Source organism: Mustela nigripes, chromosome 13, assembly GCF_022355385.1.
Source record: "Mustela nigripes isolate SB6536 chromosome 13, MUSNIG.SB6536, whole genome shotgun sequence".
NCBI lineage: Eukaryota > Metazoa > Chordata > Mammalia > Carnivora > Mustelidae > Mustela > Mustela nigripes.
Window position 1 is genome coordinate 26,220,211 of NC_081569.1, and position 12,083 is coordinate 26,232,293.

A 12,083-nucleotide genomic window follows, 5' to 3' on the forward strand; every position below is an offset into this window, starting at 1 on the left:
GGATGGGGGCGGGGGGGGCGGGGGGGGGGGGGCGTGGGGTTGTGGGGGGGGGGGGGGGGGGCGGGGGGGGGGGGGGGGTGTAAATAAATAAATAAAATAAAGACCAAAAATGTGACCCTCTACTATTAACTGTTGAAGCTGGTACAGTAACATGAGGACTCAGGTCCCTAGTCTTTCTACCTGCTATATTTAAACAGCTCCATAATAAAAGGTGAAAAATAAAACATACATAATGTAAAGATATAACCAAGCATCTGGTAAACTACATTTTATTTCAGGTGTTGTCCTACTCATTCTTATTGATTCTGATATCTCTAAGAAATTATACACTTCAACTTCCCATTATAGATGGGTGTGACTTAATTTAAAATTCATAAAACCCTTGTCTAAGAAACCCTTTATGATTCCTAGAAATTATCGGATAGTCACCACTACAGTACAAGAAAGAATCATCATCCCAACCAAAGAACGCCAAATCTATCCTTCATGTGTAAACTCCAACAAAGGGCCATGTACCTCAGGATCACCCAGGCAGCCCTGCACTATCACAACTGAGACTCCAGACCTTACTGCCCCCTACCCACCACCAAATGGAGTCTAGGGGCCTTAAAACATAAATGCAGTCAAGGCTGTTCAAATAAAGATGAAAATCTTTCTTTTCTTGAAAGGAAAGACTTAAAATGAGTTCTAACTTTCCTTCTCAGCTTCTCAGCAATGCAGATAATAAGGGTGGGTGAAGTCTCACAGAATACTAAAAGGAAGCAGAGACACTTACTGAAGAGAAACTGTATCTAGGCACTAAAACTTGGAGGAATTTGTTTTGTGGCACCTCAGTAAAGAGACACTAAGTAACATAATGGATACTGAATTCAACACTGGTTCAAATGCATCATTTGTTGTATCTACTCTTTAAATGATATCTTGCCCATCTTCATACCACCATGACATTTTTTTACACTTTATTCTGTTCATGGTAAGCAAAAGAGCTTACTGTACCGATGGGAAAATAAATATAATTAAAGTCTATAATTTTCATCTATATGCTTGTCAAATCTTTTCAACACTGCATTTTGTAGTTTATAGAACAACTAAAATGCACTATTTTCCAAGGACAGAGGCTTTAACTGAAACTAAATTTGATAATGTCTGCAAGTTCAAATTAAGCATTTCTTCAGAAAAGTCAATTTAAAACACAACTTACAGAAGGTAAACCACCATAAAAACCTTAAAGAGGTCTGATTATTATTAAGCCTCTCTAGAACAAAGGCACCAACAATCCTTCTCAATCATGTGATTACAGATGACATAGAAGAAGGGGGGGGGGGGGGAGGATACCTTAGAGCCCTTCAGGCCGCCCAGCTGGTCCTTGTCATTCAGTCCCCAAACAAACACTTTGGTTCTTATCATAGCTGCTGATTCCAGCCCTGCAGCTTTCTTTCTAATAAGGCTAACCAAACAAAAGAGACAAAAACAGAGGTCATTCAACATAAAATATTTTTTTTTAAACAAAAAGGAAAGCAACCTCAAGCAAGCAAAGTTTGTAGAATACTATCAAAAATTCTAAAAGCTTTGTTTTAATATAATGAAACCTCAAGTAAATACACAAGTTAGTGTACCAGAGGGTCAAAATTTCTAGATACCAGCATGCTACCTTTTAATACTATAATTTAACTCTAGCCTTGTTTTTGGTGGAGACCATTCTATGACAGACTGCGCAGCTCTTTTCTTCTTATACACCAAGCTGAACACCACAGCTGTTTTACTGATTCATAGATATTTCCACCCAATGCGTCAAAACATAGCTACTACAGATGTTAAATGCAGAGAACACTAATTAAACAGGACTCACCAATGGACCTGGCATTTTGACAATGTCATTAAACCTAAACATCTGGTCATTTTTTTCCTCTCACACGAACTAATAAAATAGATACAACCATACAATTTTTGAGGTACTCTAACATATATATATATATATGCCCCAAACCAAAATGCAATTTTCTTCCTTCACACCCTCTGCCCACCATATAGGCCAGCTGGGCTAGATCTCCGTTACTTCCTTTCTCTCCTGAGAGGCCTGCCTCACACCCCAAGGCTTTTGAAGCATAGCTCTGGCAGCTGGCTCCCACCACCTTGCTCATTCCATCTCCTGACCTGCCCTCAATGGGGTGGAAGTTTAATCAACAGAGCACTCTAATTCTTGAACTTGAGACCACCAAGTACATGGGACAGTGTTAGATTTTCTTGGTTGTTAGTCCGTGCCAGGTACTAAGGAACCTGTATTTGATTTTGTTTGCTTTTGTTCTATTTTTATAAACTAGGATGAACAACTAAAGGCTCCAGAGTCTAGGTTCTAGATGGGTAAGATTTTTTAACATATTATATACTAATAAGTATTTACTTGAAGGGATAAAAATCTTATGATTTGGGGATTAAAATGTAGGAAAATCCTTTCATCTGATACCAGGCACAAGAAAGCAAGTATATGTATATTGTAATTACAGAGCTTCCTCTACTTATAATAGTATTTAACCTAAATAAACTCATTACAAATTGAAAATATCATAAGGTGAAATGTATTTTAAAACTACACCTAATCCACTCGACACCATAGCTTAGCCCTGCTCACCCTGAACATGCTGAGAACACTTACATTACTCTACAGTTGGACAAAATCATCTAACACAAAGCCTATTTCATAAATAAGCATTGAATATTGCATGTAATTTCTTAAATACTATCCCGAGAGACGGTATGGTATGAGTACAGAATGGCTGTAATAAGTATATTGGCTATTTACCCTTGTGATTGCAGGATGGGAGCTATATAGCTCATGGCTGCTGTCCAGTATTGTAAGAGAGGATTGTACCACAGATTGCATGGATTTTTCAGGCAAAGATCAAAATTCAAAGTTCAGTTTCTATGGAATGGGTATTACTTTTGCAACTATTGTAAAGTAAAAAACTTGCAAGTCAAATAAATTGCAGACTATCTATACTTGACGTATCTTGTAACACATTTCTGGTCAAAAATATGTATGGGAAACCAAGACTTATATTCAAGATACGTAGTGACTGGTACCATGTCATTGTTAACCAGTCAGAATGGAGGCCAGCAGGTAGTCAGTGTGGGCATACCCCAGTTGTACATGTGCTCTGCAGGAGACTGTATTTGGACAACTTACTCACGCTGCAATTATTAGCAGATAACTATCTGACAAGAAAAGAAAAACCTTACATTCAAATATCTAGAATTCTTTTGTTAATGTATTCAAGTAGATAAAAATTTAATCAATGAGTAAACCTCAAACTTTTTTACACTTGATCTTAGCCAAAAGGCCGAGAAGTGATTTTTTGCTTATCTCATATATACATGTATTTATGTATTTGTCCAAATCATTTATGCAGTTAACAAGAACATGCAAACCTATAATCCTTTCTCTTGAAAATCTCAATGATTCATTTAAGTGAACTGGTATTTTCCTTCCTTACATAATGTATATAGGTACTATCAGTTTAAATTATAACATATAGTACAACATATATTCTAGATGAAGTAATGTTACATATACTATTTTCTTTTCAGTTCCAGTGCGAAGTTTCCAAAATAAATCAGGACTGAATCCAAACCCAAGCTTACGGAACCATAGAATAACGTGATTTATTATCTTGTCACCCATTCATGACTAAGAAAATGTGCTTTAATAGCAGTGAGAGGCAGAGCTCCTATTTCTAAAAGAAAGACAACTTACATCACATTCTAGAAAGCACTTAGTGCAAAGGGCAGTGGTCAGAAGAACTCAGCGAGCATGGTACCAGCCTCCTTCATGTATCTACAAGGATCAGGCTACACCAACAGGACAACAGAAACACACATAAACTAATTTTGCATATCCTTTGACTTACCAATTCACTTTTAGCAATTTATCTAGGAAAATACAACTTATCTGAGGAAAGAGATTATCTATGTTGTTTTCTGCTGGGACATGAACAAGGCTCAGAACAATCCCCTGCACATACCTATAAACATCTTAGATTAAAAAAAGCAAATGTGCAGAAACCTGGCAAGTATCTTCCTTCATCCTTGGTATATGTTATTGTCCTGCAAAAAACACCTTTTCCTGCCCATCTGATTTTGAAAACTCTGACTTTTCCTGAAAGTATGCCTTTAGAGGCTGTTTTCCTTGTCCTCCTGACAAATCAATGCTCTTTGGCAGGTTCTCAAAAGACCGTGCACTTCTCCTCCACGCACTTTCCATAGTCGTAAAGCCACTCTGATGTGTGTGAGTTTGTCTTATTTTATTGTGCATATTCACTACAGCATTCAAAGGATGGAAAACAGGGCTTAGTCCACAACAGGTATTCAATAGATGGATGGTGAAGGAATAAATACGGTAATAGTTGTCACTATAGTACTCTTGCAAAATACTGAATTGAGTAAATAAATGAGAACATAAGACAAAATACTGCGCTCAATAAAATTACAAGACAAAAGACTAATGACAGATATTTTGGAGATGAATGTTGCTCACAACTGCACAATAATGTGAATGTACTTAATGCCACAGAACTAGACATTTAAAAATAGTTAAGAGGCTATGTTTTATGTTGTATGTATTTTATCATAATAAAACTACTCTCATTATGAAATACACTCTTATTAAATATTTACTTTTAAAAGTGAGAATTTTGGAATGAGCACCACCAATAACAAATGGCTCTAACCTCCCACTATTGCCTTTTTCGTCTTCTTCCTCTTCATTATCCGAGGCTAAGAAAGGAACTGCTGCCAGATCTTCCTCCTCTGCACGGATCCGTCCCAGCAGGATAAGACCATGGATTTTACAATCAATTCCTGAGCTCCTGCACTGCTTTATAGCAATTTCAATATACCTGTGATACTAGACACAAAAACAGTAAACTAGAGACTTTTTACAATCAAATACATGAGATCCTTAAACTGGAGACCAGCATATTTGAGACATGGAATGTGTGGAAAGTTAGATGTGTGGAAAGTCTTTTACTTAAATTCTGGAAATAGCAAGCAAGTTAGGCAAAATTAATACAGTCATGAGTACAGATTAAAAGAACTCATTAATCACCAAGTAGGCCTATCCAAGGCATGGGACTCACACTGATTTTCTGACTAAAATGAAACAGTATGATAGTTTTACTGAATGACTGCAAACTTTTCTGTCTTAAAGCTTTCTTGAGGGGCGCCTGGGTGGCTCAGTCCCTTCAGCATTTGTCTCTTAATTTCAGCTCCGGTCATTATCTCAGGATACTGAGATTAAGCCCCACACTGGGCTCTGCACTTCAGTTGGATTCTCTCCCTTTTCCCAAGTCTGCTTAGGATTCTCTCTCTCCTTTTCCCTCTGCCCCTGCCTGGCTTGCACTTGCATGCACACGCACATGGGCCCTCTCTTCCTCTCTCTCTTGAAAAAAGAAAAAAAGAAAAAAAAAGCTTTCTTGAATCAAGAAGTATTAGGAAAGATATTAAATGTCAGGTAGTTCAGAGCCTTGATAATTTTTAAAACTAATAAAAATATTCAAATATGTATAAATTAGAGACAATCATACAAAGAGCCCAGCAACACTTTCACCAAGTTTAAAGTTATAAACATATAAGCAATTGTATTCATATTTGGATTATATTAAGAAATTATATTAAGAAAATTCCAGACAGCGGGGTGCCTGGGTGGCTCAGTCATTAAGCGTTTGCCTTTGGCTCAGGTCATGATTCCAGGGTCCTGGGATTGAGCCACGCATCAAGCTCCCTGCTAGGCGGGGAGCCTGCTTCTTCCTCTCCCACTCCCCCTGCTTATGTTCCCTCTCTCGCTGTGTCTCTCTGTCAAATAAATAAAATCTTTAAAAAAAAAAAAAAGAAAGAAAGAAAGAAAAAAGAAAATTCCAGGCAGCATGTTGTTTCAAAAGTTCAGTAGCTATCACTGAAGTATAGGCATTTAAAAAAAAATCCACAATACTATTATCATAGCTAAAGCAATAATTTCTTATATCATCTAATATGCTATCAGTAATTAACTTTTATGATCATCTTATAAACTTTTTCTACAGTTGGCTCATTCAAATCAGGATCCAAATAGGATGCAACCTCTCCATTATGCCTTTGACACTCAATTGTTAAAGTTGTTTCTTTGCCCTACAGAATCCCCAACATCCTATATTTGGCATATATAGTATTCCTCTATTCCTGCATGTCCTGTGAACAAAGAGTGATGCAGCAGGAACCACACATACTTCCAGCAATTTCTTACTGCCTCAACTGGACTTGCTCAAACCTCAAGCTCTACCACCTATGATCTCACAGGAAGCACATGCAGAAGAAAGCCACTGAGATGCAAAAGACAAATTAAAAAATGAAAAATTCTACAGGAAAAAGAGACCCAGTTTCCTTCTTTAGCAAGGAAAAAACAAGAGAATTAAGACTTAAATGAAGTACAAAGTGCAGGCACATAAACCAACTACAAAAAGATATTTATGGGATAACTGGGAAAATGTAAACACTGGCTGGATAGTATATGATTATTAAAGAATAACCATTAGGAGTGATAATGGTATTGTGGTTACATTTTTTAAGTCCTTGTTACAGATTAATATTGAAGCATACAATATGGATAAGGTCATAACTCGGACTTGCTTTTAAACATTCTAGGAATTTAAAAAATGGGGGACATGAAAGGAGACAATGAAACACAACTGACAAAAATGTTGATAACTGCTGAAGATGGGCCAGAAGATTGTGGGGGATTTCTATTTTTGATTATGTTAGAAAATTACCATAATGGGCCATTTTTATGGAAAAGACAATCCTAGAATGTCCACTGGCTTCCCCAAGAATGATAATATTCTAGTTCTTAAATTGGTTAGAATGATGGAGAGTGGGTCATGAGTTTTCCAATTACTCAGTCCTTCATATTTTTCACATGTGTCATCTATATTACTTTATACTTATCAAATATTATGTAATAAACCATTCTGATTTGAAAAAATTTTGGACTATAATATACCTTTTATGAATAATAATCTCAGCTAGTTACTGATTTAATTAACTCTAGTTATTGATTTAAAGTATAAGAATATTCAGGAGTATAATGAAGACTTAAGCTGTTTTCAGTTGCCTAGCAATGAGTTAACAATAAAATGGATTAAAATTCAATATTATCTTTTTTCAGAAAAACTCTGTATTATCTTCCATTTTAATAATTTGCTGGTGTATTCATTTACCAACAGCCCGGTATTAATTGGTATGTAAAAAAAAATAGATATTTACCATCTACCATTCATTTAAGAATGAATGGTATCCCAAAATTCTTTTATTGAAGATTAGAAATAAAGGCCAGATCATCAGTTCTTGGACCTGGGAAAGGAGCTGGTACATTCCCATAGACTGGACACAAGTTATAAACCTTTTACCCCTGAACAAATGAACCTAATGGCTATGTATCAGCTTCTTTTAAGTAACACACTAGCATGAACTTGAACTTGTCTACCCCTATGAGGGAAGACTAATAATAACAATAATAATAATAAATGGTGAACTACATTTAATAATTTTAAAATACTCACTTATAAAAAACTTTAGATGAGTAAGAGTCAATTATCTAATACCTTTATCCACTATCATTATACAAATTAAATAAGTTCATGAGACAATAGTATAGGCAGTATTATTTTAACTATATTTAATTTATTAAAATAATATTGACATCTGTGTAGAAAAATTTATGGGAAGATCTGAGAGACCGTCTCACTGCTGTGTAACATAAAAGTACTACATAAAAGAACCTTCAATGATTTAGCATTTTCAAGATTTATAAATCTTGAAAATCTTATAAATATAAACGTATTCATTTTGAAAAATTACCTTATAACCCATCAAAATAAATCAATAGTTCAGCACTTGATGCCAACAGATATGAAAACAAAAAAGCAATTTCAGTGTCATTTATGCAGTTAGAAAAAAAACCCTCACACATTAACAGATACATAATGAAAACAATTTGGATCTAAAGAACAATCTAAGGTGCCTAGGAACAACTTTTTCTAGGAGTTTTATCCTCACTTCTTAGTTAAGATAGTGAAGATGAAACTTTTTTTTCTCTTTTCAAGCTGATCTGATTAATAGCAAATTCAAGTTGTATACCTGTCAAATTTTAAAGTACATTGTATTTTTTTTTTTTTAAGATTTTATTTATTTGACAGATGGAGATCACAAGTAGATGGAGAGGCAGGCAGAGAGAGAGAGAGAGAGAGAGAAGCAGGCTCCCTGCCGAGCAGAGAGCCCGATGCGGGACTCGATCCCAGGACCCCGAGATCATGACCTGAGCTGAAGGCAGCGGCTTAACCCACTGAGCCACCCAGGCGCCCCTACCTGTCAAATTTTAAAACAGAATTACTTAATGCAGGGGGAAAGGAGGCTCCCTGTTAATATAGAGACAGTCAACAAAGTCATCTCCTCTTACCTCTGTGCAGTCATTCAGAAGGGACACCGTGGTATCAGTGGGGTTAATATTGATCGTCTTTAGTTCAATTAGATTATTTAGGGAGTTTCCGCCTAAAGGGAAGAAGGGGGATAAAAGAATCAGACAAAGGAGTTTTTACCATATGAGAGAAGTTACTGAGTAAACTAATTCAATTACCTGACACCACCACTAGGGAAGGCATGTAGCTACTGTCCGCGGGATCCACTATCATTTTTAATCTATGAACAAGAACATCTGGAAAAATCTCCAAACGAATCCAATGCTTTAAGAAAACACAACAATAAAAATGTATTATCAGTTAACAGATTTCAGCCATATTTTAGCTATTAAAATAGTGTCACTAAAGCTTGAATCTACATAAGATTTTCTAAATATATGATATGGCCTGAGAGAGAGGAGTATTCTACTCTACTATTTACTTGTTTATTAAAAGAAAGTCTCACTCGAAACCCCAGAAATGATTTATTTATAGACTCCTAATCTAGGGTGGTCCATTTACACCCATTAAGGAGTGGGTTATAGAAAACACTACAATCAAGATGGAAAAACAGCCCCTCTTTTCAAGTCTGACCACAAGTTCAGATGATGGGCACCCACACTTGAGTGAAATTAAAATAACATTCTGAAGAGCAACACCTATATGTTCAGATATATTAGAAAAACTGTTCACCAGAAGCAGAATCTGAACTCATCCATTTTATGTGGGAGAGTAACAAAAATAACAGCACCCTCTATCAAGTGGTCAGTTAGATAAAATCTATCACATACATCATTTAAAGTCTCTGACAATAAAAAATGGATCGTATATTACTCAGCAGCTATAAAAATAATCATGAACTAAAATATAAAATCAGTACTGACAGGTGCCATCCCAATATAACTTAGTAGGTTTTTCAAAGTTGATTTTGAAGCTTAAAAGATAAAGCCGTCTAAATAAAAGCATTTCAGGAAATGTCCCCATGGCACTCTACCTTTCCTTGTGAACCAGATGACTGCCAGCAGGGCTCACTACCATCAATAAGACGAGAAGCCTGGTTGACAGAGGATGACACATTCAGGCTCTTTACCATCCGGGACCAGCTGTCCAGGAGCATTCCTGGCTGACTGCTATGACAACGCTTCAGCTGTTTTCCAGAACGGCCACAAAATATTGCAGACTGTCCTATTTAATGGTAATGGAACAGTGTTAATACATGTAAGGCAAAGCTTTCCCAACCAAGGGGTGCCTGGGTGGCTCAGTGTGTTAAGCCTTTGCCTTCGGCTCTGGTCAAGATCTCATCAGGGTCCTAGGATCGAGCCCCGAATCCGGCTCTCTGCTCAGCAGGGAGCCTGCTTCCCCCTCTGTCTCTGCCTGCCTCTCTGCCTACTTGTGATCTCTCTCTCTCTCTGTCAAATAAATAAAATCTTAAAAAGAAAAGAAAAAAAAACCTTCCTAACCAAGAAATAAAGAATACTACATAGTGATGAGCTTCTTGCTTCAAGAAAAGAGTAAGTTCTCAAATTAAAAGAAACTAACAGGGGTGACTGGGTGGCTCAGTCGGTTAAGTATCTAAATCTTGATTTCAGCTCAGGTCATAGTCTCAAGGTCATGAGATGGAGCCCTGTGTCAGGCTCCATGCTGGGTGTGGAGCTTGCTTAAGATTCTCTCTCTCCCTCTCCTTCTGCACCAGCTGGCTCACTCACTCTCAAATAAATAAATGGAACTAATAAACACCTAAAAGAGCTTCAGAAAGCCCAATGTATTTTATACCAATTTATGAAATGAAGCTCATATAATGTTATGATTTATTCTATCTGACTCTCAAGTAACAACAGAGTGATATATTTCCAGATGGAAGGGTACACAGAGGTGGGTGAGGTGCAGAGCTCAGTAAGAGTGCTAACAAAAAACATTGTCATTAAAAATGCTGTTTCAGGGGTACTCAGTGGCTCAGTCGGATGTTAAACATCCGACTCTTGGTTTCTGCTCAGGTCATGACCTCAGGGCCGTGGGACAGAGCCCCATGCTCAGCAGGGAGTCTGCTTGGTATTCTCTCTTTTTCTCCCTCTCCCTCCTGCCTCACTTGCACACAAGCATGTGCCCTTACTTTCTCTCTCTCTCAGATAAATAAATAGAATGTTTTTTTAAAAATGTTGTTACAGGGCACCTGGGTGGCTCAGTGGGTTAAAGCCTCTGTCTTCGTCTCGGGTCATGATCCCAGGGTCCTGGGATCGAGCCCCATGCTGGACTCTCTGCTTAGCAGGAAGCCTGCTTCCCCCGCTCTCTCTGCCTGCCTCTCTGCCTACTTGTGATCTCTGTCTGTCAAATAAATAAAATCTTAAAAAAAAAAAATGCTATTACAAATGCAAAGCAAAAACAAATCTGCAGAGTTTCTACCTCCATGAATGGAGAATCTGGAAATTCACCTAGCCCTCCCATTGAGGACAACTAGAAGAGGCAGTCAAAACATTTAAAGATGAATAAATCTTGAAAGTATCAGAAATAACAAGATGGCAAAGAATTATGAGGCCAGAATCTGAAGAAAGCTAAGATGAATAAAGAAGTCCAGATGAGCAATGCCACATATCTGAGGCTACTCTTCCCTGATGGTAACTGTCAGCAAGGAAAGCCTCCAAAACAAAACAAAACAAAACAAAACAAACTACTTTTGAAAGGCTAGGGAGGGAGGGGGCGACCAAGAACTAGAGCTCAGAGCCTACCAAAAGAGAAAGACAGAGCCATAAAAAAACCCCATACTGGGCGCCACCCAGGGTTAAGCCGCTGCCTTCGGCTCAGGTCATGATCTCAGGGTGCTGGGATCGAGTCCCGCATCGGGCTCTCTGCTCAGCGGGGAGTCTGCTTCCCTCTGTCTCTCTCTGCCTGCCTCTCCATCTACTTGTGATCTCTCTCTGTCAAATGAATAAATAAATAAAATCTTAAAAAAAAAAAAAAACCCATACTTTGGGTTGGGATCCCAATAGGAAAAACCCCAACAGGAAGGGTTAACTATGCAGTGCTGTTTTTACAGATTATAGCTTAGCATGGAATCATCTAAGTCAATGAAACTAGATTGAGATGAGCCCAGATAATTACTTATCCCAACTACCTAGAAGACCAACCCTCCCTCCTCCAATCTCTGGAGAATAATATCATCTTAGGCCTCAAATAGATTCAAGAAATAATTCTGTAAATATAATGTCTAGTACATAATAGCATATGAGACTAGAAAACATGACTTAAAAAAGTACCAGAAATAATAGACAATAGAAAAAGATCCACTGAGTCTCCAGATATTAGAGCTGTAATACATGGGTTTTTATTATTTATTTACTTATTTAAAAGATTTTTATTCCTTTATTTAACAGAGAGAGAGATCACAAGTATGAAGAGAGGCAGGCAGAGAGGCGGGGGGGGGGGGGGGGGACAGGCTCCCTGCTGAGCAGAGAGTCCAATGTGGGGCTCGATTCCAGGATCCTGAGATCATAACCTGAGCCGAAGGCAGAGGCTTAACCCGCTGAGCCACCCAGGCACCCCTGTAATACACATGTTTTAAAATCACCATACTTAGTTATGTTTAAAAAGACACTGAGTATTTCAGAA

General features: G+C 37.6%; 1 protein-coding gene across 5 annotated transcripts in view; it reads right to left on the minus strand.

The window, feature by feature from the left end:
• The window catches only part of HERC2 (HECT and RLD domain containing E3 ubiquitin protein ligase 2), a 239,496-nt gene that overhangs the window by 73,227 nt on the left and 154,186 nt on the right, over positions 1-12,083 (minus strand). For all 5 annotated transcript variants that reach the window (XM_059371738.1, XM_059371740.1, XM_059371741.1 and 2 more), the window contains exons 53-57: positions 9,475-9,665; positions 8,660-8,765; positions 8,483-8,574; positions 4,725-4,900; positions 1,336-1,447 (exon numbers count right to left, since the gene is read on the minus strand). In XM_059371738.1, the coding sequence (XP_059227721.1) occupies positions 1,336-1,447; positions 4,725-4,900; positions 8,483-8,574; positions 8,660-8,765; positions 9,475-9,665 (677 nt within the window). The remainder of the gene's footprint in view (positions 1-1,335; positions 1,448-4,724; positions 4,901-8,482; positions 8,575-8,659; positions 8,766-9,474; positions 9,666-12,083) is intronic.